Source organism: Saimiri boliviensis, chromosome 14 (assembly GCF_048565385.1).
Source record: "Saimiri boliviensis isolate mSaiBol1 chromosome 14, mSaiBol1.pri, whole genome shotgun sequence".
Taxonomy (NCBI): Eukaryota; Metazoa; Chordata; class Mammalia; order Primates; family Cebidae; genus Saimiri; species Saimiri boliviensis.
The window spans coordinates 94,111,304-94,139,069 of NC_133462.1; the positions used below are offsets into that span (position 1 = coordinate 94,111,304).

At 61.6% G+C, this 27,766-nt stretch overlaps 1 protein-coding gene across 1 annotated transcript; it reads left to right on the forward strand.

The window, feature by feature from the left end:
* The first annotated feature begins 405 nt into the window (after positions 1 to 405).
* On the forward strand, positions 406 to 27,766 carry WNT9A (Wnt family member 9A). Its single transcript, XM_039464275.2, has 4 exons — positions 406 to 594; positions 20,866 to 21,122; positions 21,816 to 22,078; positions 24,127 to 27,766. Exons 1-4 carry the CDS (start codon positions 500 to 502, stop codon positions 24,607 to 24,609), a joined length of 1,098 nt encoding a protein of 365 aa, XP_039320209.1. The 5' UTR covers positions 406 to 499; the 3' UTR covers positions 24,610 to 27,766.

Genomic DNA, 27,766 nt, shown 5'->3' on the forward strand with positions numbered 1-27,766 from the left:
GGCCCGGGTCCTCTGCATCCCCGACCGTCCCGGCCCGGAGCCCCGCCGGCCGCCTACGCCTCCCCTCCCCTCCCCCTCAGTCCCGCCCCCGGGGCCACCCCAAGCTCCGCCGGCAGCGCCCCCGACGCTCCACCCGCGTCCCGGAGCCCGCCCCGGCCCCCAGTGCCGTCCCGCGGCGGTCGCCCCGAGTCCTCGCCGGCCCCGCCCTCGGTCCCCACCGCCCTCCGCCCTCCCTCCTCGGTCCCCGCGGGCGGGGCGCGCCCGAGACCCGCGCCGGGAGAGGCGGCCGGGGCCCCGCGTGGCCGGGAGGGGAAGGCGGGCGGGCGGGCGCGCGCGGCTCGGGTTTCGGCCCGCCCCCGGCGCCGGCGTGATCCCCTCCCGGGCGCGGGGCGGGGCCGGGCCCAGCTGGCCGCGCTCCGGGCGCTATAAGACGGCGGCGGCCGCGGCGCGCCCTGCGCGGAGCTGGGAGCGCGATGGTCGGCCGCCGCGGCGCGGCAAGATGCTGGATGGGCCCCCGCTGGCGCGCTGGCTGGCCGCGGCCTTCGGGCTGACGCTGCTGCTCGCCGCGCTGCGCCCTTCGGCCGCCTACTTCGGGTAGGTGCCTCCGCGGCCGGCGCGCTCGGGGGGGCGGGGGCGGCTCGGGCCGGGGCGCGGCGGGGCCGCCGGGTTGCCCGGCGCTGTTTGTGTGCCGCGCGCGTCGCTCCGTCCGCGGCGGGGCACGGGAGAGGCGGGCGGACCCGTCGGGCTTGCGCGGGGCCGCGGTCCTCGTTGACCGCGGAATCGTCGTGGTCGCCGCCGCGGTGAGCGGAACTGCCTCCGGTTCGGGGACTGGGATCAGGTCCCGGCTTCTTGCGGCCGCCCAGTCCTTGCCAAACGGCTGGAGCCCATCGCCCACCTAGCAGCTTCCCCCCCTTTCTCTCCTCGAGAAGTTAATTTAACAATAACAAAAATACGTACAAAATCCAGATGTTCCTTGCGCTGAGCCCCAAAGGGAGAAAGAAAAAAAAAAAAAAAAAAAAAAAACCTCCAAGCCGGAGGAATTTGTTTTTCTTGCGCTTTGCGTCTGACGCTGCGGCGCGGACCGCTGCCCGCGGGAGCGCGTCTGTAGGACCCGGCCTGGAGCGCAGGGCCCGGCCGGGGCGTCCCGCGGTGTCACTGGCCGTGCTCGCGTGTCTGCCGCGGCGCTGTGCCCCGCTGTCGGCGCGTTTCTCCGCCTTTCCTTCCCCCTCCCAGGCCGGGGATGCCCAGCCCAGCGACCTTTATGGGGACCCTCGCTGCGCTTCGGGCACGCCGAGGTGCAGGGTGGCACCGTGCGAGGCAGCGCCCCCGGCCTCCCCGCCACCCTCCCGCCTCTGCCCCGGGCGCCGCCCCTGGGAGCCCCGGCTGGCCTTCGGATCCCAGCCCCCGACCTGGGCGCCCTGGGCCGCCGCCCTCCGCCGGTCACCTGTTCCCGGCCCCCTGGCCTGAGCGCCGGCGCGCGGCGGCCTGGCCGGCAGAGGGCCCCGTTGGTCCAGGAATCTGGCACCCGCCAGGGCGGGGAGAGGCCGCCTGGGCCGAGGAGCCCTGCAGGTGTATCCTGTTCTCAAAGAAAATAAAATATTTTCATGGGAAACTTTCCCTTTGTGTTTTTCTTTCTCCCCCTTTTTTCTCTCCGTTCCTTTCTTCTGGGTCGTCTTCCAGGGTCAGCTCGGTGTCTCGGGGCCCCCACCCGCAACCCTCCCCTGGCTCCGACTGTGGGTACGGCCCTGGGCCCGGGCTGGCACGCCACGGCACGCCATCTGTGCAGCCTCACCCGGGAGGGCAGGAGGGAGGGCCGCAGGTCCGCGGTGAGTCACGGGGGCCTTGCCAGCCAGCTGTGCTTCCCTGCTCTCCGGCCCAGCGGAGGCTCTGCTCCTCGGGCTCGGGACACACCCTGGGCTTGTCTGGGCTGCAGCGGCTTTGTCCCTGCTGTGATCCGATTCCTGGCGTCGGGGTGGGGCTGGGTCCTGGCCTCTCCTTCTGCGATCTGTCTCTGGGCTTTGCGCCCTGGAGGAGGTCAAGGGGCACTGCTGCTTTAGGTGTGTGCGTGTGTTTCAGCTCTCTTGCAGAGACAGTGAGTCCAGGCTCCTGCCTGGCACGCAGCAAAGGCTTTCATGCTGTGGTGGCTTCTCTGGCCAGATCCCTGGGCCCCGCTTCTTGGCTCCAAAGGACCCATCAAGGGAGGATTCCTGAGTCCTGTCCTGAGCGCAGTTCTCCATGGAGCCGCCATGTGGGAAGTCCAGAGGGCAAAGCCTTCAGGGACAGCTGGCATTGCAGAGGACAGCTAGGACTCTGTTTGACGGAGAATGAGCGCCTTCCTGAGCCAGGGGCCGGGGAGGCATCCTGGGTCAGGGCAGGCCAGGCTCCCCCTTCTAGTCAGCTCCTGAGGTTGGGCTGGGGAGGGGAGGAGGGCACAAGGGGCTGCAGGCTGGCTTGTGTGTGGAGAAAGGCCGCTCCTGCGGTTCGGGGTCTGGGGCTGTGGCTCCTGGCCCAGCGAAGGCAGGGGCGGCCCAGGGCATTAGAAGCCGGGCAGGGCTGGGGCAGGGCCGGGGTGCCCCCCCCAGCTCCAGTCCAGGGAGCAGGGAGAAGGGGCTGGGATCTAGGCCCTTTTTTTCCCTTCCCCCTCTGGAAAGCTCTGCCTGGCACGGAGGCTCCCGGGCAAGAACGCAGCTCCAGTTACAGCCCAGGAACCCGGAGAGGAGAGGCTGGCCTGGGGGAGGGTCATGTGGGCCCACAGGAGCCCTCCCTGCCCCCTCCGTGAGCTGCAACCCAACCCTGGCCAGTGCCCGCTGCCCTCCTGGAGGCCTCTGGCCACCAGGCTAGACCCCCTGTGGGGAAGAGGCTCCCTTGGCCTGGCCCTGCACCTCCGCCTAGCTAGCAGGTGGAGTTTCCATCTGAGGGCTGTGTCCCCATGCCTCCTTGCTGGCCTGGCCCCAAGCCCTTCTAGACAGAGGGGTAAGCAAGGAGGCCAGCCCGAGGCCATGGGGAGGGCTTGGGGTGCAGACTCAGACCTCCCGAGGCTGCAGCGAGAGGGTGGGCCTGGGGGTGGCCTGAGGACATGGCTTGTCCTCCGTGGGAGGCCCCTCTGGCCTCACCCTTGCTGGGTCGTGGTCTCAGGTGAGATGGTGGATCCGGATTAGGTGCTAGGAGTGCTCCTGGGCTGGGCCCACACGCTCTGGATGTGGTGTTGGGGCTGGGGCTGGGGGCTGTTGGTGCCCAGCGGGGCTTGGACCTCCGCCCCTGGCTGCTGGGCTGCCTGGCTCCCTGGCACGGTGGCCTTTTCCTTAGGGGTCCCGGCTGGCTTGGGACAAGGGCTGTGGCTTCCCACGGAGGCTCTTCTCCAAAGGCCCTGAGGCTGTTTTGTGGTGGTGGCCTCGAAGATGACATCACTCAGGAAACATTTGCAGGCCACTCTGGGGGCCGAGATGGTGGGAGGCTGGGCCCTGCCAGCTTGCCCCCTTCTCTGGGCCTCAGTAGCCTGGAGGCCTGCCTGGAAGAGGCATGAGCAAGGCTGGCACTGAGGGATTGTTGAGGTGCCCCGGCTGTGGCTCCAGAGCCAGCCATCGGGACTGGAAGGTGCTTGCAACTGGTCCAGAGGCCAGGCTGGAGGGAGTGACCACCGCGAATCGGGGCCCTGGAGGAGGCTGTTTGTTATTGGATGTAACTCACGTCCCATGAAATCCGCCCTTTTAAAGTACACATCCCCGTGGTTTTGAGTACCTCGCTCGCCAGGCCTTGCAGCTCTTACCACTATTTAATTCCAGAACATTTTCCTCACCCCAGAAACCTCATACGCATTAGGCGGTCGCTGCCGACCCTCCCCCAGTCCCTGGCAAGCACTCGCGTGCGTTCTGTCTGCACGGGTCCGCCTGTCCCGGGCGTTTCCTAGAAGTGGAATCCTATGCGGTGTGGCCTCTGCGCCTGGCCCCTCTCACTCGGCATCGCCGCTGTCGCACGCGTCATATCGCCTGCCTTCCTATCACTGAGTGAGACCCGACTGGATGAACCTCTGAGACTTTTTGGCCGGTTCATCAGTTGACGGACATCTGGATCATTTCCGCCGTTTGGCTCTGATGGATACTGTTGCTGGGAGCGTTGGTGTGTGAAGTTTTGTGTGTGTGTGTTTTCAGTTCTTGGGGTACATACCTAGAAGCAGAGCTGCTGAGTCACATGGAACTCTGCCCGTCATGTCTGTGTTTTTGTTTTGTTTTATTGAGACAGGGTCTTGATCTGTCACCTGGGCTGGAGGCTTATTGCAGCCTCCACCTCCCAGGCTCAGCCTCGTCCCACCTCAGCCTCCTAAGTAGCTGGCACCAGAGGCACAAGCCACCATGCCCAGCTCATTTTTTAAGTTTCATTTTTTGTAGAGACAGGGTTTTGCCTTGTTGTCCAGGCTGATTTTGAACTCGTGGGCTCAAGTGATCCTCCCGCCTCGGCCTCACAAAGTGCTGGGGTGACAGGCTTGAGCCCCCCGCGCCACCTGCATTGAGACAGGGTCTTGATCTGTCACCTGGGCTGGAGGCTTATTGCAGCCTCCACCTCCCAGGCTCAGCCTCGTCCCACCTCAGCCTCCTAAGCGTTTGACGTTTCCGCCAGCAGGGCACAAGGCTCGTTTCTCCACTTCGTCACAGACGCTGGTTTTCTGTGTTATTTTCTCCTGAGGCCGTCCCAGTGGGTGTGGAGTGGCACCTTGTGTGGCTCTGACTGTGTTAGGGGGCCAGTGGCGCTGAGCACACTTTCCTGGCCTCATGGGCCGTGGGTCTTCTCTGGAGAATGTCCTTGCAGCTTCTTTGCCTGTGTTTAGTGAGTGGGGGGCTGCTTGTCTTTCTCCTGTTATGAGAGCTCTTTCCGTATTCTGGATCTCTCCTTGGACTGAGGAGAGCCTCACCTCTCGGCCTGTGAACCTGTGGGCACTCTTACCCCTGCACGGGGAGCCAGCGACACCCTGACAGCTGCACCAGGTGTGTGGGGCAGCCAGGACGTCCCTCATTTCCTAGAGCCTGCCGTGTGGCAGTTGTGGGTGCTCAGGGGCTGGCAGAGGAGGCTTCGGAGAGGCTGCTGTCGAGGGTGTGGGGAGGGGCCGTGTTTCCCACATTAGTGCCAACATCAGACCCCACAGGGTCCAAGAGGGAGGCCGCCGGCTGTGGGTGAGACAAGCCTGGCTGGTCCCATGGCTCTGCCTCTCCGAGCACCGGGCCTGGGGCACAGCTGGCTGCCTGGATGAGGGGCACCTGCGGGTCTCTGGTGGTGGCAGAGAAGGAGGGGTGGGCCTGAGCTGTGGAATCAGAGGGCTGTGTGGTGGGCAAGAGAACCCTGGGAAGGGGCTGGCAGGAAGGGGGCATCTGGGGAAGCCCCTGGCTGGGGCCTGGGTTGGGTGCTCTGAACACCGCAGGCCACGGGCTTTGGAGTAGCTGAGAGCACAGGCTTCAGTTTGGGCAGCTGCTGTCCTGGAGACCCCCCCCCCAGCCACTTAGGACACCCCAGGAAGCATGTGGGGCCTGGCCTCAGGAGGAAAGGCCACACAGAGTGCTCTGGAAGGCCAGGAGGGCGGGGAGGAAACGGGTCAGGTGGCTGCCTTGTTTCGAGAGACCATGGAAGTGGCTCGGTGGGGCAGACCTCAGCAGAGGGCTGTGGGGGTGGGCTGGGGAACAGGGGGGACTTCTCAACCTGCAGAGGAGAGGACGGGGCGGTGGATAATGGGGGCCTTTCTCCAGGACTCCTGGCCTGGGACCTCCATGGTCTGCACAGGGACCCAGGTGGCAAGCTTCCCAGCCAGTGGGGCCACAGGTGGGAGGGCCTGGAGTGGCAGCCTGATGGCCCCTGCGGGCTCTGAGGCCCTTCCTCCCTCCCACTCTGTGCCCAGGGGCCTTGGAACCCCCAGCCCCTCCCTGCCCCACCCGCCTGGGGTCCTGCTCCCTGGAGGGTGTGGAGGGTGTGTGGGCAGGACGGAGCAGCAGCGCCTGGCCGCGCACAGCTGAGGGAGCAGGTGTCCTGCACACAGCCGGCGGCCGTCTGGACGGGGAGACAGCTGGCCTCATCTCACTCCCGCCTGCTGCTGGCTGCAGACGCCCCAGTGCCCACCCTGGCACCGGACCCCCTGACGGCTGCTGGGGTGCCCCAAGGCTGCGGGTGCCCCACTCCGAGGTTTGGCCATCGAAGAAGCGTGTGGGCGATTCTCCCCCTGGGAAGGAGTGCACAGGCACAGATTCCTGCCCGTGCTCTGGGCCCCGGCGGGAGGGGAGGAGGTGATGCCTGCGGGAGGGTGGGGCTGCGGGAAACAGCACCTGTCGACAGGCCTCCGTGGGTCTCCCGCCTGGATCCCCGGGCTCCCTTTGTGCATTGTGCTGGGCGCGGGGTCGGGACGGCACAGTTGTCTGGGAGTGGGGCGGCCCCTGCAGGAGCGTCCATGGGACTGGGGACTGAGCCAGGCCCCCTGAACCCAGAACATGAGGCGCGGGTGGGGGGTCCCCAGACCCCAGCCTTCTGGCTGGAAGTTGATCTCTGATGGGGCTGACCCCGAGGGACAGGTGAGGCCCTGGGGGGACAGCAGTGCTGTTATACCCTGTGCCCCAGGGCTCACCTGACCCTCGGCCGCTTCTTCCATGTAGCCCAGTGACTGCCAGATGCCCCTTCACCACCTGTGCGCCTAACGCCGGGGTCGGCCAGGAGGGTCCCGGGGGGTCTCCTCAGACGCCTCCTTCCCTCCCTGGTCACTCAGCTCTGGGGTCAGCCAGGAGGGTCCCGGGGGGTCTCCTCAGACGCCTCCTTCCCTCCCTGGTCACTCAGCTCTGGGGTCAGCCAGGAGGGTCCCGGGGGGTCTCCTCAGACGCCTCCTTCCCTCCCTGGTCACTCAGCTCTCGGGTCGGCCAGGAGGGTCCCGTGGGGTCTCCTCCAAGCTGCATTCTGTGCACCCTTCAGCCCAAGACTCCCTCAAACCTGAGCCCCCCCTGCCAGGAGGATCTGTATCACTCATTCACCTGACAGCCCAGCCCCAGTTCCTAGGGGACCCTGACTCTGGCAGGGCTGTGTCTACAGCTGCAGTCAGACGTGGCTCAGTGCCAACCTGGCCTCCAGGCTGCTGCAGCTTCCCGTGTGTGGACGGTGGGCCATGTGTTGATGACCGCCAAGAGCACCCGTGCGGAGCGCAGCCTCAGCAGGGATGGGACCTGGTTTTCCTTCAGGGGTCATTTTCAAGCACATCTATAGGCCAGGCCAGGCAGGGTGGCAGGTGGATGGGGACGGTCTTACTGTGCCCGCTGACCTGGGTGGCACTGGGCCACCCCTGGCTCCGTGACTTGCAGCCTGGGCCCTCCCTGGGGCCGGTCCCCCTCCCAGCATGGTCATGGCTGGCTGGGCGCCGCTGCCCGCCGGAGGAAGCCCAGCTGTCCAGCTGGCAGGCGCAGCTCCTCAGGACCGGTGGCCGGACGGGACGATGGAAACAGGCAAGCCGCAGGCTGTGTTTGTTTTTCTTAGCGATACCTGAGGTTGGTGCAGCCAGGGGAAGTGGGCTGGAGCTCTGGCCCGGGAAGAGCTGCTTCTGGAGCCTCCCAGAGCTGGAGAACGTCAGGGCCGGCATCCCTTCAGGCCAGGTGGGGACAGAGGCTGCAGCCCTGGGGTCACTGTGGGGTGGGGAGGAGAGCCAGGTGGACTTTGGGATGCCCCCTCTGTGACACCCACGGGAGTGAGCTCCAGAGGGGATGATGGTGTGGGAGGTGGCACTGGTGGCTGCTGGAAGGTCCCATGGTTCTCCCTGTCCTTCCGACCAGTTGAGCAGCTGTGTGGGTCTGCTGCTGTCTGGGAAGGCCATGGCGGCTGTGGTCACTGAGCGCAGAGGCCGCCTGAAGCTTCTGCTCTTCACCTTCCTCCCAGGGGTCCTGTGTGCAGCCTGGGTTGCCTGTCTTGGGGCCCCCTCTGGGGTCCAGGGCCTTGTCCCAGAAAAGGACAGTCAGCTCAAGTGGCCCTCAGGGACTGGGGGAGCTGGGCTGGCCTCCATGGTCTGGTTTGGGGGTCCCCATGGGTGCTGCAGACACAAGCAGGGCAAAGCTTGCTCCAGGGGCTGCTGTGGGACTTGGGGCTTTCAGCAGGGTAGGGGCGTTTCTGTCAGGCCCGAGGATGCCTGGCCTGCTGGGCACCTGGTGTCCGGGCAGTGGCGGTTGCCGGGTGCCGTGGGTGTTCCGTCCCCAGGAGCCCAGCCTCCCTCAGGGACTGCGTTGGGTGAGCCGAGCTGCAGCCGGCCGGAGCCCCCTCACCTGCGCCGGCACCCCTGTGGCATGTGCCCCGCCTGCTCCTGCAGATGGCTGGGCCCCGGGGGCGTCGCAGCCCCGAGGGGGAGTTGGGCTGGAAGCTGGGCCGGGGCTGGGTTGACTTGCAGCCCACGGGGAGGGTGGAAGGTTGATCTCGGCCCCGGTTTCTCAGTGCTAGAATTTGTTTTGATTTTGTTTCACACAGAAATTAAACGCCGTGTGGCAGGACTGAGGTTTTGCTGGTGGGGCGCTGCGGCTTCTGGAACTGCAGCCTCTCCCTCCGCCCCAGCCCGGGGAAGAGAGCTGGGTCCCGGTCAGGGTGGCCGTCGGGGTGGCCAGGCCTGCTGGCGGGAGGCAGGGAGGTCGGAGGCCAGCTTGGGGATGTGAGCTCCCTCCACAGGACTTCCTGTCCGTCGTGCTGAGAGCAGGAAGGAGCCTGTGGCTCTGTGGACCCGGCAGTGTGGCGTGGCCGTGCCTGTGTGTCTCCGGCTGCCTTTGGGACAAGGCCCACTTGGCTACCCTCAGGCTCAGGGCAGTGTCTGAGTGTCTGGGTCCTCCAAGGGTGGCCCGATCCCCCAGCAGCCAGGACATGGCAGTGTCGGGCCCAGCGCAAGGAGCAGGGGCCGTCCCCGCTCAGACTCAGCACTGCGTGTGCTAAGCTCAGCTCGCTGTGGGGCTGGGGAGTGGTCTCTGCGGAGCTTCTGCAGGGATCAATGCTGACCACCCCGGCCAGCTCCCAGGGCTCAAGGAGGTGGCCAGGTCACCGCTCCTGTCTGCAGCATGGAACCGTCCTGTGGCAAGGCAGCCGCAGCCACAGCAGCCACAGCCACGTGCGGGTGTTGTGCCGTCTTCCTTCTCTCCAGCTGGCCTGTGTCCTCCTGTGTGGCTGTACCTGGAACCATAGCCAGAGGTGGGAGGCGGCCGGGGCTCAAGGGTGCGGGTGTCTCGTGCGGCCGTCATCCAGGCTCTTCACCGGGACAGCAGCCGTGAACTGGTGCTGCCGTGGGGCTGGCAGGGGTGCGGCCGGGTCACAGGCCGCTCTCGGGTCCCAGCCCTGCCCCCGCACTTATGGGCTGCACAGCTGGCCACACTGTTTAAGAACCTCGGTCTCCCGCTGGTGCAGCGGAATCAAACACACACTCCCCAGGTCGTTTCGGACATGAAGACGGCACAGGCGCGTGTAGACGCCCGTCTGCAGCCACAGGCCCAGGAGACTCGGAGGGTTTTCTGCTCGAAACACCTACACCTGGATTTTTACATGGATCTTACATGTGTACATGCAGGCATATGTGTGTGTATATACAGGTATATGTTTGTGTGCATGTATGGTGTTTGGGTTTGGAGGGGCGTGTGCATGTGTGTGTGTATGCGTGTGTGTATGGGTGTATCTGTGTGTGTGGGGGGTTTGTGTAGGTGTGTTTGTTCCTGTGCATGTGTGTATGTGTGTGTATGGGTGTATGGGTTTGGATGGGCGTGTCTGTGTGTATGCATGTGTCTGTGTGGGGGTTTGTGTGGGTGTGTTCATTGCTGTATGTATGTGTCTGTGTGTGTCTGTGTGTATGGGTTTGTATGGATGTGTCTGTGTTTATGGGTGTATCTGTGTGTGTACATGTGTGTATGGGTATACCTGTGTGTATGTGTTGGGTGTGCCTCCATGTGTGTATGAGTGTTGTCTGTATGTATGGGTTTATGGGTTTGTATGGGTGTGTATGGGTGTATCTCTGTTTCTGTGTATATACACGTGTGTCTGAGTATGGGTGTATCTGTCTGTGTGTCCCTGTGTGTATGAGTTTATGCGTATGTGTACGTATGTGTGTCTGTATGTATGGGTGTGTGTGTGTGTGTGTGTGTGTGTGTGTTTAACTTTATAACTGTCAAGGAGCTGATGAAATGGATGGACGACGGGGATCCTGAGAAATAGCAAATAGCAGGAACAGATGCTGTTCTAGAAACCGTGAGGTCTGTTTGGTCTCATGGGATGAGGTTGCGTGGTAAAGGCCAGGGCCCACTCAGGAGAGAATACTCAGAGGAGACCCTCCCACGGCCCCAGGTGGCCCCCAGGGCAGGACACAGTCACCACGTGCATGCCGAGGCCTGAGTCACCAACGTGGTCCAGCCCTGGCCTCATGCTGGGTTTTGGGTGGCCTGGCTCTGGGACTGCAGGCCTTAGGAGCTGGGCTAGTGTGCACACAAGACCCTTTCCAAATCTGCCCCGGCGTCCTGGGTCTGCTGTCAGACACCACAGATCAGCTGGCCCCAAACAACAGGACTCCTGCCTCTGGTCTGGAGGCCGGAAGTCTGAAATCACGGTGTCCGCAGGGCCGAGCCCCTCTGGAGGCTTGAGGGGAGGGTCCTTCCTGCCTCTCCCAGCTGCACCTTATGCCCTCCTCCATCCTCATTCGCCCCGCCCCCATCATACACCCGCCTCCATCCTCATTCGCCCCGCCCCCATCATACACCCGCCTCCATCCTCATACACTCGCCTCCATCATACGCCCCGCCTCCATCATACGCCCCGCCTCCATCATATGCCCCGCCCCATCCTCGTACGCCCCACCCCATCCACCCTGCCTCCATCTTCATACACCCAGCTCCCATCATACGCCCCGCCTCCATCCTCATATGCCCCGCCTCCATCCTACGCCCCGCCTCCATCCTCATACGCCCCGCCTCTCACCCTTACGTGGCGCTCTCATCCTAAGTGGCCCTCGCATCCGCCTGTGTGTCTTCTCCGTTTTTTTTTTTTTTTTTTTTTTTTTTTTTTTTTTTTTGATACGGTGGTTTCTCCATGTTGGTTAGGCTGGTCTCGAACTCCGAATCCCAGGTGATCCACCCGCCTCGGCCCCCCAAAGTGCTGGCATTACAGGAATGAGTCTTCGCACCCGGTCTCTCCTTGTAAGGACAGGCTCCACTGGCTTTAGGGCCCACCGTGTCTGGGATGGTCTTGCCTTGAGGTTCTTATCTTGGTGATCTCTGCAAAGCCTCTCATTCTTCCTAAGGCCTGTCTGAGGTTCTTAGACACAGTTGGTGGGGACGCCGTTTGCATTTGGGGTTAAGGGTACTGCAGCACCTTTATCCTCTGCTTCAAATTGTTCCTGCCAACTGTTCCCAAGCACAGTGAGTAGCCGGGGTCAGAGCTAACCAGGCCTGCACAGAAACAGCGGGGGGCCTCGCAAAGACAACCTCAGCCAGCAGCTCTCCTCGCTGCGCCTCAGGACGGAAGACACTCGGGATGGCTGCGAGGCTCGGGAAACCACAAAGACTGACCCAGCAAGTCTGGAGAAACCAAATAGAGCTAGAGGGGGAAAAAGTAAGGAACGGCCTGATTTTACAGTAGATTAGAAACAGCTGAAGGGAATTAGGGCACAGGAAGATAGGTCAGAATAAATTACCCGGAGTGTGGCCGACAGGCGGCAAGGTGGCAGAGGGCAGCGTACCTCGATGGCACGGGGAGGCTATGCCAGAGGCTGAGAGGGCGCGGGAGCGGGGCAGGGCTGGTGTGGATGAGGGGAGAGGATGAGCGTTTTCCAAAACTGAATAAAGCTGTAAAGAAGATTCTAGAAGCCCAGCCTCTTTCCAGGCAGAAAGTAAAAATCCCGCTGGAACATGACACATTGGAAGAGCACAGCAGGCAGGGCACAGCGCCTCATGCCCGTGATCCCAGCACTTTGGGAGACTGAGGAAGGAGGATCACTTGAGTCCTGGAGGTTGAGGCTGCTGTGAGCCGAGAGTGCCACTGCCCTCCAGGCTGAGCAGAGCAAGACCACATCTCAAAAAAATTCTGGGCGCAGGGGCGCATACCTGTAATCCCAGCACTTTGTGCGGCTGTGGGGGGTGGACCACCTGAGGTCAGGAGTTTAAGACCAACCTGGACTACATGGTGAAACCCCGTCTCTGCTAAAAACACAAAAACATTAGATGAGTGGCCAGGTGTGGTGACTCATGCCTGTAATCCCAGCACTTTGGAAGGCCAAGGTGGGTGGATCACCTGAGGTCAGAAATTCGAGACCATCTTGGCCAACATGGCGAAACCCCATCTCTACTAAAAATACAAAAAAATTTGCCAGGTGTGGTGGCAGGTGCCTGTAATTCCAGCTGCTGGGGAGGCTGAGGCAGGAGAATCGCTTGAACCTGGGAAGTGGAAGTTGCAGTGAGCTGAGATCACACCACTGCGCTCCAGCTTGAGCAACAGAGCGAGACTCTATCTCAAAAAAAAAAAGAGAAAAGAAATTGAAAAAATGGGGAAAAAAAGTCACAACACTGAAGACAAGCCATATGAGAAAGCAGAATACAGATGAGGCGTGAGGGCACCACCGAGCTGGCACCAACCTCAGGAAGCGGAGGCCCTGCCACCTCCCAAGATGCAGGAAGGAGTGAGGGCAGAGCGTGGGCTCTGAAGGTGCCATGGAGGGAGTGCTGACCGATAAAACAGGGTCTCGTTGGGCCCCCAGATGGAGCTAAACACGCGATAGCACATAACTCAGGGTGGGAGTGTCGAAGGGAATGTGTTCCCTGGCCCCGCGCTGCCTGGGTAGAGAAGGCACTGACCAGCATGAGGTTTGGGTAGGTCACAGACACGTGGTATAGCGTTGAAGGTGACCGTGGAAATTACGAAACAGACTAGGCAACGTCAGAAGAGCAGAGGGAAAATGTGGAACAACAACAAACCCCAAAAGAAAAGAGGATGGAAAATCACACGTGTGGTCGGCAGAAAGGGGGAGACGGGGTAAACTGAGGCCCTAGACCCTAGGAGATGAATGGCTCCAGGTGCATGGCTGCCTTAATTGAGGTGTGGTTAGGGGCTAATTAAGATTCCCTGTGAGAGACACTCGGGATATAGAATGTTACAGGAGGGGAGAGAACTCACCAACTCAGAGGGCTTAGGGCACAGAGGGAATCTCCAGAGGAGGAGGAGGAAAGAGCCAGAGGGTGACCCAGGCTCTGCAGTGACCGAGCCTGTGACTTGGGCTCTGCTGGCCTGAGGCTGTGCGTGGGGTCACTACGATTCAGGTTAGCGAGGAAGGCATGTGCAGGGTCAAGGCCGGCTGAACTGCGCCTCAGTTAGCCAATCAGTGAAAGAGTGCGAAGCCGCGAAGGAAATGGAAGCACCGCTCCAGTAGACACACACCTGGTCCCGCGGGGCAGGCTGACCGCTGTGCGTGGTGTGGGCAGAGGAAGCAGCCCCGGCGCTGCCCTGAGCCAAGGCCGACCTCGGAGCAAGGCCCCAACCCTCTTCATGAAGCTGAAGGCTGACCCAGGCCAGGAAGCCGCAGAAGGCGTGGTGGAGGCGAGCCGAGGTTGGCCCGTGCGGTTTAAGGGAAGAGGCCATCTCTGTGACACAGAAGTACAAGGGCTGATGGGGACGCTGCGGCTAAAACGGCTGCCCAGGGGCCACCTCACAACAGGTCTTCAGTGCAGGTGCATCAGCCTTCCACCGGAAGGCGTCATCGGGACGGTCAGAGCCAGGGAGAAGTCAGTGCCTGGCTTCAAAGCTTCAAGGGCCGGGGTGACTCTCTTGATAGGGGCTCATGCAGTTAGTGGAAGTTAAATGCTCATTAACCGTTGCAACAAGTCTAGGACGGTCGGTGATCATGCCAGATCTACTCTGGCTGTGCTCTCGGAACGCAGTAACAACGCCTGATGACGGCGCGTTTGTTCCCACCGTGCTTTCCTAAGTGTTTTAAGCCCACTGTGGAGACTCGGCTTGGAAAAAAAGATTCTTGCAGAATATTATTGCTCACTGGCTGTGTCCCGGTCACCCCGGAGCTCGGCTGGAGATGTGCCAGGAGATGAACGCTGTTTCCGTGCCTGCTGGCACAACACGCATCTCCAGTCCATAGATCAAGGAGTCATTTTGATGTTCAGGTCTCACTATTTAAGACATTTCATAAGGCTGCAGCTGCCGCAGACAGTGATTCCTCTGACGGAGCTGGGAAAAGTCTGTTGAAAACCTACTGGAAAGGAGTCACCGTTCCAGATGCCTTCAGAACATTCGTGATTCACGGGAGGGGGTCAAACAGCAGCGGGAACAGGAGTTCGGAAGCTGTTGATTCCAGCCCTCACGGGTGACTCTGAGGGGTTCCAGACTTCAGGGAGGAAGTGGCTGCAGATGTGGGGAAGCAGGAAGAGAACTAGAGTCAGAAGTGGAGCCTGGAGGTGGGACCGACCTGCTGCAGCCTCGTGGACGGCGACTGACTTCTTATGGGTCAACAGAGAAAGGGGTTTCTGAGGCCTGGCACGGTAGCTCATGCCTATAATCCCAGCACTTTGGGAGGCCGAGGCAGGCAGATCACCTGAGGTCAGGAGTTCGAGACCCACCTGACTAACATGGTGAAACCCCGTCTCTTCTAAAAATATAAAACTTATCTGGGCGTAGTGGCTCGCGCCTGTAATCCCAGCTACTCAGGAGGCTGAGGCAGGAGAATCGCTTGAATACGGGAGGCGGAGGTTGCAGTGAGCTGAGATCACACCGCTGCACTCCAGCCTGCGGACGGAGCGAGACTCTTTCTCAAAAAAAAAAAAAAAAAGAATAGAGAAAGTGGTTTCCTGGGATGGAAGCTGCTCCTGGTGGAGATGCTCTGCAGGTTGTTGAGATGACAAGAAAGGATTTAGAACTGACAGGGACTGAGCGGTAAAGCGGAGGCAGGGTTTGAGAAGAGTGACTCTTACTGTGAAGATGGTTCCACTGCGGGTAAAATGCTGTCAAACAGCATCACCTGCTACAGAGACGCCTGTCATGAAGGGGAGAGTCGGTCCATGTGGGTGCAGCCTTCATGGCTGTGTTGCTTTAAGAAATGTCCATAGCCAGCCCAGCCTTCAGCAGCCACCAGCAAGGAGGTGAGACCCTCCCCCAGCAGAAAGATGACACCTCAGTGAAGCTCAGGTGGTGGTTAGCCTTTTAGTGATCCAGTGTTTTTAAAGTGTTCTTAGTATTCTGTAGACATAATGCTGTTGCCCACTTAGTAGACTGTGGTATACACATACCTTGGAGAAGCACTGGGAAACCGAGTAACTCATGTGACTTGCTTTATTATGACCTTCTCTCTCTCTCTCTCTCTCTCTCTCTCTCTCTCTCTCTCTCTCTCTCTCTGAGATGGAGTCTCCCTCTGTTGCCCAGGCTGGAGTGCGGTGGTGTGATCTCGGCTCACTTGCAACCTCCGCCTCCAAGGTTCAAGCAATTCTCCTGCCTCAGCCCCCTGAGTAGCTGGGACTACAGGCGTGCGCCACCATGCCTGGCTAATATTTTGTAATTTTAGTAGAGATGGGGTTTTGCCATGTTGGTCAGGCTGGTCTAGAACTCCTGACCCCATGACCCACCTGCCTCGGCCTTCCAATGTGCTGGGATTACAGGCGTGAGCCGCTGTGCCGGCTGTGACCTTCTCTTTATTGTGGTGGTCTGGAACCAAAGCTGTAACATCTCCGAGCGGTGCCTGTGTCTCAGTAGAGCTGTTCAGGAAGAAAAGAAAGTAGATCACAGAGGAAATCTTTTCCAAGAATAGCTCAGTCCTTAGATGGCTTCATGGCTAGTTCTTCAGAACAAACAGTTAAGATACGATTCTCACCTGATACAACCTTCTCCAGGAAAGTTAAACAGAGGACCCCTCACCCAGGCACTGAAACTCGGAAGAAAATCACACACACCGATGTGAAAATCCTAGGAAGACACTGTCAGAAGTCATCCAGCTTGTCCTGGTCAGGTTCAGCCTGGGAAGACAAGCTTCCACAGAACGTCGGCTAGTTTCTGCCAGTTTCTGTAGCTTCTCACCTTAGTAGATGAGAGAGGAGTCGTACCTCGAAAGATGTAGGGACGACATTCAATAACATTCAGTATCCACTTAGGATTTTTCTTTTTTTGAGATGGAGCCTCTCTCTTGTTGCCCAGGCTGGAGTGCAGTGGCGCTATCTCGGCTCACTGCAACCTCCGCCTCCCAGGTTCAAGTGATTCTCCTGCCTCCACCCCCCGAGTAGCTGGGATTACAGGGCTGCGCCACCACGCCTGGCTAAATTTTGTGTTATTATTTTTTAAATAGAGACACGGTTTCACCATGTTGGCCAGGCTGGTCTCTAACTCCTGACCACAAGTGATCTGCCCGCCTTGGCCTCCCAAAGTGCTGGGGTCACAGGTGTGAGCCACTGTGCCCAGACCCATTTATGATTTTAAAGGTTCTTAGCAAGCAAAGAACCAAAGATGCCTCTGGGGCCTGAAATGGCGTCTGAGAGTCAGGCTTCGTGCTGAAACGTTGAAGGCATTCCTCTGAAGGCGAAGAACAAGACCAGGGTGGCTGCTGTCACCTTCGCAGAAACCGGGGTGATGCAAGCTGGTTTTTCTGTTTCCAGACGGTCTCACTCCATCACCCAGGCTGGCATGCAGTGGTGTGACTGTGGCTCACTGCAGCCCCCAACTCCCGGGCCGGGCCTGGACCGTTTGCTGAGCGTGGCACGAGCTGCGTGGATTCTGGATAGGCCGTCCATGCACCGGCACAACTCACAGCTGTGTAGGGAGGAACGCGCTTCCTCCATCTTGGGTCTTTGCTTGGTCCAGTGAGGCCGCAAACACATGCACGCACATGCAGCGCTCGCTGAGCTTAGCCGCACACTGCTGGGCTCCGCTTGTCCTCTGGGCACACCCGGGGTGACCTGGCGTGGATGCACACAGGCGCTGCCTCTCACGGACCACGTGACACGCCACGGAGCGTGTGGATCCCATGTTCGCCGTTGCTCTCCTGCTGTCTCCAGCACGTTCCTGTCGCAAGGCTATGCGGAATGGCGTGCCAGGAAGGTGCAGTGCGCGTGCAGCCTGTGCTTCCAGAAAGAGAATTGGCAGGCGTCTTAGTCTATGCAGCTGCTGCGGCAAAGCACCACAGCCTGCGAGCCGTCAGAGCACAGGAGTGTGCCGCTCAGCTCTGGAGGCTGGAAGTCCAAGGTCAAGGTGTAGCAGATTCTGTGTCTGGCGGGGGCACTTCCTGGTTCACGGACAGGGCCTCCTCACCGTGTCCTCACGCAACGGTCTCTCTAGGGCCCCTTTTATTTTATTTTTTTAGTATTTTAACTACAGCTCACTGCAGGCTTGACCTCCCAGGCTCAAGTGGTCCTCCCATCTCAGCCTCCTGAGTAGCTGGGACCACAGGCACGCACCACCGTGCCCGGCTAATTTTTAAATATTTTGTAAAGACCAGGTCTCAATATGCTGCCCAGGCTCGTCTTGAACTCCTGACCTCAGGTGATCCTCCCGCCTTGGCCTCCCCGAGTGCTGGGATTACATGCGTGAGCCGCTGTGCCTGGCCTGGGGTCTGTAGGGACATAATCCTGTTCACCACCTAATCACCTTCCAGAGGCTCCACCTCTAATGCCACCACTTCGATGGTGTTAGGTTTGAGCATATGAATTTGAGGAAGGGGCAAACATTCAGAGCCGTGCGGGGGGTTATGTGTCGGTCTGGAATTCCAGCCACGAAAGTGTCTCCCCGTGTCTTTATTCTCATCACATTTGATAACGTGCTTATTAATTAATGAAGCATAATGTATTTATATAATATATATATTTTCCTGAGATGGGGTGTTGCTCTGTTGCCTGGGCTGCTCTCCAGTTCTGGGGCTTAAACGAACCTCCCCCGCCCCGTCACAGTCTCTGGAGCGGCTGGGACGGCGGGCATAGCGCGTCTTGGAGCGGGGCTGAGTGTCGGCTCATAGGGTTGAAGAGCCAGTTGGTTTCCTTCCCTTGACCTGTGGGTTTATACTCGCTGTCTGTGTTCAGTCGGTTCGTCTGTTATTGGTTTTTAGGAAGAGATTTGTGTCCAGACACACGTCCAGACACACGTGTGCACAGCGCGGGCCTTGGTCTGGATGAGAGTTGCAGGGTTTGCCCCGGACGTCGTCTGTCAGCTGGTTTCTGGACTTTGCGCCATCTCTTTTTTGGTTTTGCCACTCTTTTCTTTCTTTTTTTTTTTTTTAAAGACGGGGTCTCACCATGTTGGTCAGGCTGGTCTTGAACTCCCGACTTGGGTGATCGCCTACCTTGGCCTCCAAAGTGCTTGCATTACAGGCGTGAGCCACCACACCCGGCCTGATTTTTATACTTCTAAGTAGTCAAATGTATTTGCTGTTCAGTGTCTTCTGGGTTCTGAGTGTCATGGAAGAAAGCTTCCCAGTTCTGAGGTTGTGTTGGGAACAATACCTCCCTTCTTCAGCTCTTGTGGCAGGTTCCTGTCCTGAGAGCCGCACCTGTCAGGAGGGTCTGGGCCTCCTTCCTGGGCCTCCTCTGCTGGGCTCAGGCCCCAAGATTGCCCGCCATGCTCCCCAGTGTGCCCGGTGGCGCCGTCTGCCTGTTTATCCTCAGACCTGCAGCCCCTGAGGCTCTGGGTCCCCCTGGTTGGCCAATGCTGGGCCCACCCTGACAGTAAAGGGGCATGGCCAGGGCAGCGCGGCACGCAGTGACTGCTCCAGGGAACTGTGTGGCCCTCAGGCCTCAGGCCGTCCCCTGTGGCTCCTGGGCTGGGGGTCACTCTCCCTCCACAGCCTTTTGCCAGTGCTGACAGCCTACCCCGCCTGGCCTTGGATCAGGGTCAGTCCCCTGCGGCTGTGTTTATAGAGCTGCCTCTGATGGAAGGGTGTCCTGGGGCCGCAGGGGAGGGCAGCGGCCCAGCAAGTCTCCAGGTGCAGCCACACTTGCTGCCCTGCTGTCCACCTGCTCCAGGGACACCCTAGGAAAGGCTGGAGGACTCGGCTTGTCACTGTCAAACCAGTTCTCAGTGCCCCAGCATGCTCGGGCCTCACCCTGACCAGTGTGGGCAAGGCAGTGGGTCACAGGGAGGGGGCAGGGCAGGCTGATATTCTCAGTCCCCATTGACAGGGAGGGAGGGCTGGCTCTGGTAGATGGGCCCCCTCCTCTCCCCTCCCCCTCCTCTCCTCCCCCTCCCCCTCCCCTCCTCCCCCTCCCTGTCTCCCCCTCCCCCTCCCCCTCCCCCCTCCTTCCCCTCCCCCTCCCCCTCCCCCCCCTCCTCCCTCTTCTTTCTAGCGCCCTCTGGCTCCCGCCTCCGTGTCCCCCGTCCACACTTGTGGAGGGCCCATGCCAGCCTGGCTGTAGGGGTTTTCTGGGACAGTGGCTTGGGCTTGTGGGTCCTGGTGGGTCCAGGCCTGGGGAGAGGCACAGGTGGGAGGCTGTCATTGTCCTGAGAGCTATTCTGGGCACAGCTGTGGCATTCCATCTGGGGATGGGGGTCCCCGTCTGCAAGCTGCCTTCATGTGTGGAGTTCGGCTCTCCTGGCCCTGCTCCCCATCCTGCCCCCCACCCCCGCCCAGCTCTGTGTGCCCAGCTGTCCTGGGATATCCCATCGCTGGACCTGGGACTTGGAATCGTCTGTGCATGGATGCCCACAGCACCACCAGTGCTTCTGTCCTGACCCCGAGGGTGTCTGAGGGGCCCTGTGTGTATTGCCTCCTTCCCTCACCCCAGGCCTCTCCCAGTGTCAGCCCATGGCAGTGTCTAGGCTCCGAGACTGGCCGGTCCCTCTTGCCCTCCCCGTGGCGCCGTGCCTGGGGTCCCTGACGTTCAGTGTGGGGTAACTGGGCTGGCATGTCTGACACAGAGCTGCAGAGCCTGGGCAGTCAGTCCCAGGATAGACAGGTGACATGGGGCGGGCTCAGGGCTTGGGCGGCCTTGGCTCAGTGTGGACTGGGCTGGGCCAGGGTGGGGTTCAAGGGAAGCCTGTGCAGTGAGCCCAACAGCGGCGGCCTGGGGACAGCGGGCACCCAGTAGGGTGGAGCCGGGTGCCTGGGGCAGTGGAGGTTGGGGGTGTGTCCTCAGTGCTGGGGCGATTTGAGCCTCGTGTAAAGATGGAGGGTGGTGTGCCTTAGCTCAGAGGCCCCCAGGGGTGGCTTACGGGATGGGTTAGGTGGGGTCTGTCCTGCAAAGGAGGATGTCCAGGCTTGGTGAGGTGAGGGGAGTAGAGGGAGCCAAAAGCCAGGTCTCAGTGCCGCACACCGAGCCACCGAGGCGGGGACGCCCCAGCCGGACCCTGGGAATATCTGCGCAGACTGTAGGAGTGCTAGGAGGCTCCAGGGGCCACAGGACCGGGGCACATCCCAGCGGGTCATGGCAGAGGGTGGGGGATGACCTCACGCTGGGTCCTGTGGGTCAGCTGGGGCTGACGAGGGTGGAGGGTGTGGCAGATGGCCATCAGGCACAGCTTGGGGTTCAGGCTCCAGCGGCTGCTGCAGGCCGGGGTGGCACATAGCGGAGTGTTCCCTGTAAGAGGGTGGAGGCTGTGCAGTCCCTGCCCACAGTTCTGGCCCGGGCTGTCCTCTTGCGTATGTGTGCGTGGTGGGGGTCTCGGCCGTCCAGTGTGGCCAGAGTCAGCTAGACTCCCTGAAACCGTGGGGGTGGAGTCAGCGGCAGGGACAGCCGTGCGGTTGCTGAGACCGTGCTCGCTGGCCTGGAGGCCGTGGGTGTCCCTCCCCCTCCCCCGCCTGGCTCATCCCGGGTTCTGTGTGCCCCTCTCGCCCGCGGACGGACGTGCCTGTCCCCTGTCCGCTGGCCACCGAGCCACGTGGCCCGGCTCCGGCAGGGCTTCCCGGGGCCGGGCTCACGCCGACCTCTCCGTGCCCAGGCTGACGGGCAGCGAGCCCCTGACCGTCCTCCCGCTGACCCTGGAGCCCGAGGCGGCCGCCCAGGCGCACTACAAGGCCTGCGACCGGCTGAAGCTGGAGCGGAAGCAGCGGCGGATGTGCCGCCGGGACCCGGGCGTGGCGGAGACGCTGCTGGAGGCCGTGAGCATGAGCGCGCTGGAGTGCCAGTTCCAGTTCCGCTTCGAGCGCTGGAACTGCTCGCTGGAGGGCCGCTACCGGGCCAGCCTGCTCCGGCGAGGTGAGGCCGCGTCCTTGGGCCGCGCTCCTGGGACCCTCCTGCCGCAGGAAAGCGTAGCCCCTGAGCTCCCTGGGCACCAGCCGCCCCGCCCTGCCATCGGCACAGCCATTGCTGATGGCCGGGCCTGCTGGCTCGGCCTTTGACGGGGACCCAGGCTGCCCGCGGCTGCCCTGCTGGCCCTTGGCTTCTGCCAGACGGCCCAGTGCCCAGTGGCCGTGCCTGTGCGGACCCTCCTCCCACCCCTCCCGCCCTCCTGGGGGCTCGCCACCACCTCCCACCTGGGGCTCCTCCCACCCGCTCCCAGGGGCTCTCCACCGCCTGTTTCAACGACCCTCTCACTTCAGCCTCGGGGGCAGCTGGGGCTGCAGCTGTGTGCCACTGCACTGCAGTACCTTGTTTAAAAACTGGGGACCCGGGGCCCAGGGCAAGGCGGAGCTTGCCAGGGGCCCCATGATGAGGCTGGGAGGTTCGAGACCCCGACGAGGACTGTGACCACGGGCCCGGAGCCGTGGCCAAGGCGGCGCTGGTTTCCCCCGCCCCGGCCAGCCCCGCGCCCGGGTCGCGCCCGCACCCCGTCCCGAGTGCAGCCCCAGGAAAGATGCTTGGAGCCCCCACGTGGGACTCATGCCCTTGGGGTGGCTTGGCTCGGCGCAGGGAAGGGGGAGCTCACCGACCCGCCCCTGCCGACCGCAGGCTTCAAGGAGACCGCCTTCCTCTACGCCATCTCGTCGGCCGGCCTGACGCACGCCCTGGCCAAGGCGTGCAGCGCGGGCCGCATGGAGCGCTGCACCTGCGACGAGGCGCCCGACCTGGAGAACCGCGAGGCCTGGCAGTGGGGGGGCTGCGGGGACAACCTCAGGTACAGCAGCAAGTTCGTCAAGGAGTTCCTGGGCCGGCGGGCCGGCAAGGACCTGCGAGCGCGCGTGGACTTCCACAACAACCTCGTGGGTGTGAAGGCAAGTGGGGCGGGGCGCGGGCTGGCGGGTGGGAGAGGAGGGCGACAAAGAGCCTCGTGGGGGTGGGGGTGGGGTGGGGTGCGGCTGCTGCAGGCCGGGGTGGCACATAGCAGAGTGTTCCCTGTAAGAGGGTGGAGGCTGTGCAGTGCCAGCCGGGGCCCTGGAACCTCTCATGCCCATATGGCTCCCTACCCACCAAATGGGGCGCTAGCCGTGGAGGGGTGCCCCATGTCTGCCTGGACCCTGTGGGGCCCCAGGAGGGTCTTCCTGGTTAGGCGGTCTAACCGGGATCATGGGACTGTGGGTCTCATGTGCCAGCCGGCCAGCAGGCTTGTCACCAAGACTGGTGGGAGGAAGACGTGCACCCGCAGACCAAGGTGGCAGGCATGGTGGGCAGGGGGTCCCGGGGAAGGGCAGGGTATGGTATCCACTCACCCAAATCAGGGGAATCCAGTTCTGCCCCAGCAGCCCTCTCCGTGGCCAGGCCTCTGTTCTGAGGGACAGTATCCCGCCCTAAAGACTTGGAGGTAAAAGTCTCTCCTGAGTCCTTCAGCGGGCAGGGGGCACTGGCTGCGGCCATGGCTGGCCCGGGGTGACCATGGCTCTCTGCTCATCCTTTGTGCTGTCTGCAGCCCTTCAGTGCCCAGGTCCACAGGTCTGGAGGAGTCTGGACTGGACCTGTAACCCCACTCTGCACAGAGCCCCCAGCATCTCCGCAGTCACTGAGCAGGGATGGGCAGCATGGGCATCTCTGTTGGAAGCTGAGGGGCGTTTCTCCCTCCTGCCCTCATCTTCGTATTCGCCAGGCAGGCCGGGAATGTGGAGCCCCAGCCTGGGGAGGGTGCGGTAATGAGAGCCGGCCCTGCTCTGAGCCTCACTTGTGGAGAAGCCCGAGTACCCAGTTGCCCCCTTTCTAAAGGATCAGCCTCCCCTTTGGGGCCTCTTGTGCCTCCTTCCGCCTTGGGATGGCTGGTGCGCAGGGGCGAGGCTGCAGAGTGGATTCAAGCCCCAGGCAAGGCTCCTTCTTTTCCTTTGTGCCTGACCCCTTCCCCTCTTTACGCTTTGTAAGAGATTAATGAGAAGTCAGAACGTGAAGGGTGCGCCCTTAGCTCCGCAGAGCCTGGGTCAGCAGCATTTTAAATAGGTTGGTCCCGGCTTCTCTGCAAAGCATCGTTACATGTGACTCTTCGGGTGCCGGCCAGAGGTGGCTGCCATGTCTTTATCCTCCTTGAGCCAGCCCTCCTGGGGGCTGCTGGCCTGGGAGCTGAGCCGCCTGGCTCGGGTCCCACCTGGGAAGGGGCCTCCCCACCAGGCCCATCTTTGCAGGTGGGGCCCTAAGTCCCAGGAGGGGACAGACCCAGCCAGGCTTCTGTAGCAGCCCCCAGTATGGATTGTGGGTACCTGGCCCTCCGTGCTGTAGGGAGGGGTGCACCCCTCTCTGGGGCCAGCCTGGACCCTCTGTCGAGGTGTAAGGGGCTCTCTCTCCTGCAGCGTGGGTCTCCCTGATCCTGCCGTGCCCGCACTGGCCCCCCAGCAGCCTGACCCTCAGCGCTGGTAGGCTGGGGGCCGCTTCTGCACGCACGATAGCACCTGGTTCCCGATTCTAGGGGTAGGGAGGTCGCGATCAGCTCATACATACACCGCTGGGTGAGGCCACGCTTGTCCTCACCTGTCTAGCGAGCCTTGTGCTGAGAGCAGACGTGAAGTCCTGGTGGGACTGGGATTATGAGCGTGGGGATGGAAGGTCCAGCCCGTGCCGAGGGCAGCCCCCAATGCAGGGTGGGCATCAGGCAGGAGCCCCTTGTGCAGGTGCAGGGGTGGCCACGCTGGGGGCTGAGGTGCCTGGAGCCTGTGTCCAGGGCAGTCAGCAGCCTGGAGGAGGCAGAGTGGCCCTGCATGCCAGGAGCCTGAGCTGGATGTGGGAGGCGCAGTGGTGGCCTGGGCGGAGGTGCGGGGTCCGCCGGGGGGTCAAGGGCGGGGGCCGCTCATTGGGCGCCCTCCCCCCCCACAGCCCTCACGCTGTCCTCCCTCCTGCTCGCTCCTGCCAGGTGATCAAGGCCGGGGTGGAGACCACCTGCAAGTGCCACGGCGTGTCGGGCTCCTGCACGGTGCGGACCTGCTGGCGGCAGCTGGCGCCCTTCCACGAGGTGGGCAAGCACCTGAAGCACAAGTACGAGACGGCGCTCAAGGTGGGCAGCACCAGCAACGAGGCCGCGGGCGAGGCAGGCGCCATCTCCCCTCCCCGGGGCCGCGTCTCGGGGGCGGGCGGTGGTGACCCGCTGCCCCGCACTCCGGAGCTGGTGCACTTGGACGACTCACCCAGCTTCTGCCTGGCCGGCCGCTTCTCCCCAGGCACCGCCGGCCGCAGGTGCCACCGCGAGAAGAACTGCGAGAGCATCTGCTGCGGCCGTGGCCACAACACGCAGAGCCGGGTGGTGACGAGGCCCTGCCAGTGCCAGGTGCGCTGGTGCTGCTACGTGGAGTGCCGGCAGTGCACGCAGCGCGAGGAGGTCTACACCTGCAAGGGCTGAGTGTCTGGGCCCAGCCCAGCTGTGTGGGGTGCCAGCATTGCACACGGCATGGAGGGTCTCCACCTGCAAGGGCTGAGTCCCCAGCCCGCCAGCCCAGCTGCCCGGGGTGCAGGCATTGCACACAGCATGGAGGGTCTCCACCTGCAAAGCTGAGTGTTTGGGCTGGGCTGCCCAGGGTGCCAGCATTGCACACGGCATGGAGGGTCTCCACCTGCAAGGCTGAGTGTCTGGGCCCAGCCAGCCCTGCTGCTCCGAGTGCCGGTATTGCACACGGTGTGAGAAGGTCTCTACCTGCAGGGGACGAGTGCCCGGGCCTGGCCTCATCCCTGCTGTGCAGGATGAGGGCCATGCACGCAGTGTGAGGGGTCTACACCTGCAAGGACTGAGGGTCTTTCCTGGCACCCTGGGGCATACAGCTGAAGCAGGGGGCCGGGGGCCATCTGAGTTGGCTGTCTAAGCCCTGTCTCCCCGTCTCCAGGACCCAGAGGTGGGAGCTGGCTCTGGTCTGGTGTGTGCAACCTCTCTGCTTACGCCCTGGGCCTCGACCTCCTCCGTCTGACCCGAGAGCATTGCTCCAGTGCTTTCTGAGCTGTCTCCCATCCCCAGCACACCAGTCCCTGGGGAGCAGCGCCCACACCAGCCCACTGGCTTTGCTCCCCACCGCCTCTGAGGCACCTTGGTGACCACGTGGCCTCTGTGTGGGCCACCCGTGGGGGACTGGCCTGGCCCAGGCTGCCCCGACACCAGCACTGTCTTCAGAGAGTGAAACCACTAGAAGAGGGCGCAGCCTGTTCTGCCCCCGCGGGGCCCGGTCGTGGAGGTGCCCAGGCTCGGGGGACTCTGCCGACCTCTGACGTTGAGCACTTCTCTTTGGAGTAAATATCAGTGACTTAAATTATGATTATTTAATTAATATAATAATTATTTTCTCCATCCCTGCCACCTCCCCGGCTGCAGCTCCCCGCTCTCGGCTAAGCCCCAGTCTGGGAGGCCCGGCGTCTGTCCCTGACCGGTTCCCTCCCAACCCCGCCTCTGATCTGCTTAGTTGTTTGAAACCACTAAATCGAGATAGATGTGTGTAGTTAAGGAAATACGGTGAGCTGTGTCTGGCCACAGCCCTTGGGGCATCTGGAAGCCAGCTCCCCTCGCCCCGTGCCAGCTGGCCACTGCCATGTGGTGGGCCAGCGAGGGCCCTTGCCCTGCACCCTGTGGGCAGAGGGCCCGGCCTGGCAGCTCAGCACAGATTCTCGGGCTGGGGATGGCGGTGGGGTGTGGGCACTGAGGGGCAGGACGGCCCTTTGGTTCGTGTCATATCATGAGGAAGCCGCTTGCTCTGTGTTACCGGGGGACAGATTGGGACAGAGGCCAGTGGAGGGAGTCTCGGGCTCACATCTGGCCACAGAACGCCGTGCTTTATGGCCCTGCTGTTTGCTGGGGACAGTGTGACCTACACTAACCTGGCTTGGTTTGAGGGTGTGGTGCATGTGTGTTGTGAGAGTGTGTGCGCTGGCGTGGTCAGTGTGTGTGTTGTGTGTGTACTGGTGTGGTCAGTGCGTTGTGTGTGCTAGCATGATCAGTGTGTGTGTTGTGTATACTGGCATGGTGTGTTGTGTGTACTGGTCAGTGTGTTGTGCGTGTGTACTGGTGTGGTCAGTGTGTGTGCTGGCGTGGTCACTGTGTGTACTGGCGTGGTGTGTGTGCATTGTGCGAGTGTGTGTGTGTACTGGTGTGATCGGCATGTTTGTGTGCTGGCATGGTTGGTGTGTGTGTGTGCTAGCGGTGTGTGTGCTGGTGTGGTCGGTGTGTTTGTGTGCTGGCATGGTCAGTGTGTGTGTGTATGTGTACTGGTGTGGTCAGTGTGTGTGTGCTGGTGTGATGTGTGTGCGTGTACTGGTGTCTGTGTATGTGTGTATGTGTGTACTGCTGTGGTCAGTATGTGTTTGCTGGCTTGGTGTGTATGTGTGTGTGTGTGCGCATGCTGGCGTGGTCAGTGTGTGTGTGTGTGTGTACTGTGTGTATGTGTGTACTGGTGTAATCTGTGTGTGTGCTGGCACGGGGTGTATGTGTGCGTGTGCGCGTGCTGGCGTGGTGTGTGTGTGTGTGTGTGTGTGTGTGTGTACTGGCATGGTCTGCGTGTGTGTATGTGTACTCGCGTGGTCAACTTCGCCGTGCTGTGCTGTCGGTGGCATGGTGCTGCCTTAGGTTCCCAGAGCCTCGCCCCGGACTCCATCTGGTGGGTGTTCCGGGGGCTTTGGGCTGGGTGGGCTGACAGTGTGGACACAGGAACTACTGAATGAATGGGTGTCTCCCAGCCCCGAAGGTCTCCAGAAAGCCCAGGGGGGTCTGAGTTTTCAAAAGAAAACCTGTTTATGTTGCTGTGGGTCTCGCCATCCCTGTGTTGCAGTACGTAAGAACGTTTATTCTCCTGTGGTTCAGAGCGCACCGGACACGTGGCTGTGGCTGCGTCCCCAGACCACAGTGTGGGTGCGGGACGCTGGGTTTGTCCCTGGTCTGGTGCGGGCCTGGCTGGGGGGGGGGGTGGCCCTGCCCTCTGCTGTGTCCACACCCAGCAGACCTCGAGCGGTGCAGCTGGCCACACACCCTCATGACATGACAAGACTCACTCAGTCACTGTGGGGTCTATGAAGGGCGTCAAGTCAGAGGAAGGTTTTTATTTTTAATCAAATACCACATTTAGCTCTATGTCATAAGTATTCAGAAAAGTATTTTTTTTAAACAAGGCAGACCGAAAATGTCTGCCAGCGAGTTGGTGTCTATACAAACATATATTCGAATGTCTTGCTGGGTGAAGAGGCCGCTTGGCCGGAGCCTCCTGTTTCACGTGCTTCTCTTCCGTGAGGCAGTAGAGGACAAAGGGCTGCTGGGAGGGGCTCGGCCCGCTCCTTGGCCGGGGCATCCAGCCACCTTCTCTGCACCGGGCCCCGCCATGGGGGACCTGGCCCCCGGGTGGCTTCTGGCCAGGTGCGGGCGGGCGGGAGGGGCCCTACGTGTGCTCCGAGTCCCGTGTGCAATGATTTCTCTACCTCATCTGTGTGGCCCGTCCCGGAGGGACTGTGGAGAATGTATTTATTTAACAGCTTTGTGTCACAGAACCGGAAACAAATGGAAACACGAAATAAATGTATTTTAAATTATA

Excerpts from the sequence above, each read along its gene's own strand:
- WNT9A (XM_039464275.2), top strand. The coding sequence starts at position 500 with ATGCTGGATGGGCCCCCGCTGGCGCGCTGGCTGGCCGCGGCCTTCGGG. Across the intron at positions 595-20,865 it reads CCTTCGGCCGCCTACTTCGG|GCTGACGGGCAGCGAGCCCC; the intron begins GTAGGTGCCTCC and ends CTCCGTGCCCAG. Across the intron at positions 22,079-24,126 it reads ACAACCTCGTGGGTGTGAAG|GTGATCAAGGCCGGGGTGGA; the intron begins GCAAGTGGGGCG and ends CGCTCCTGCCAG.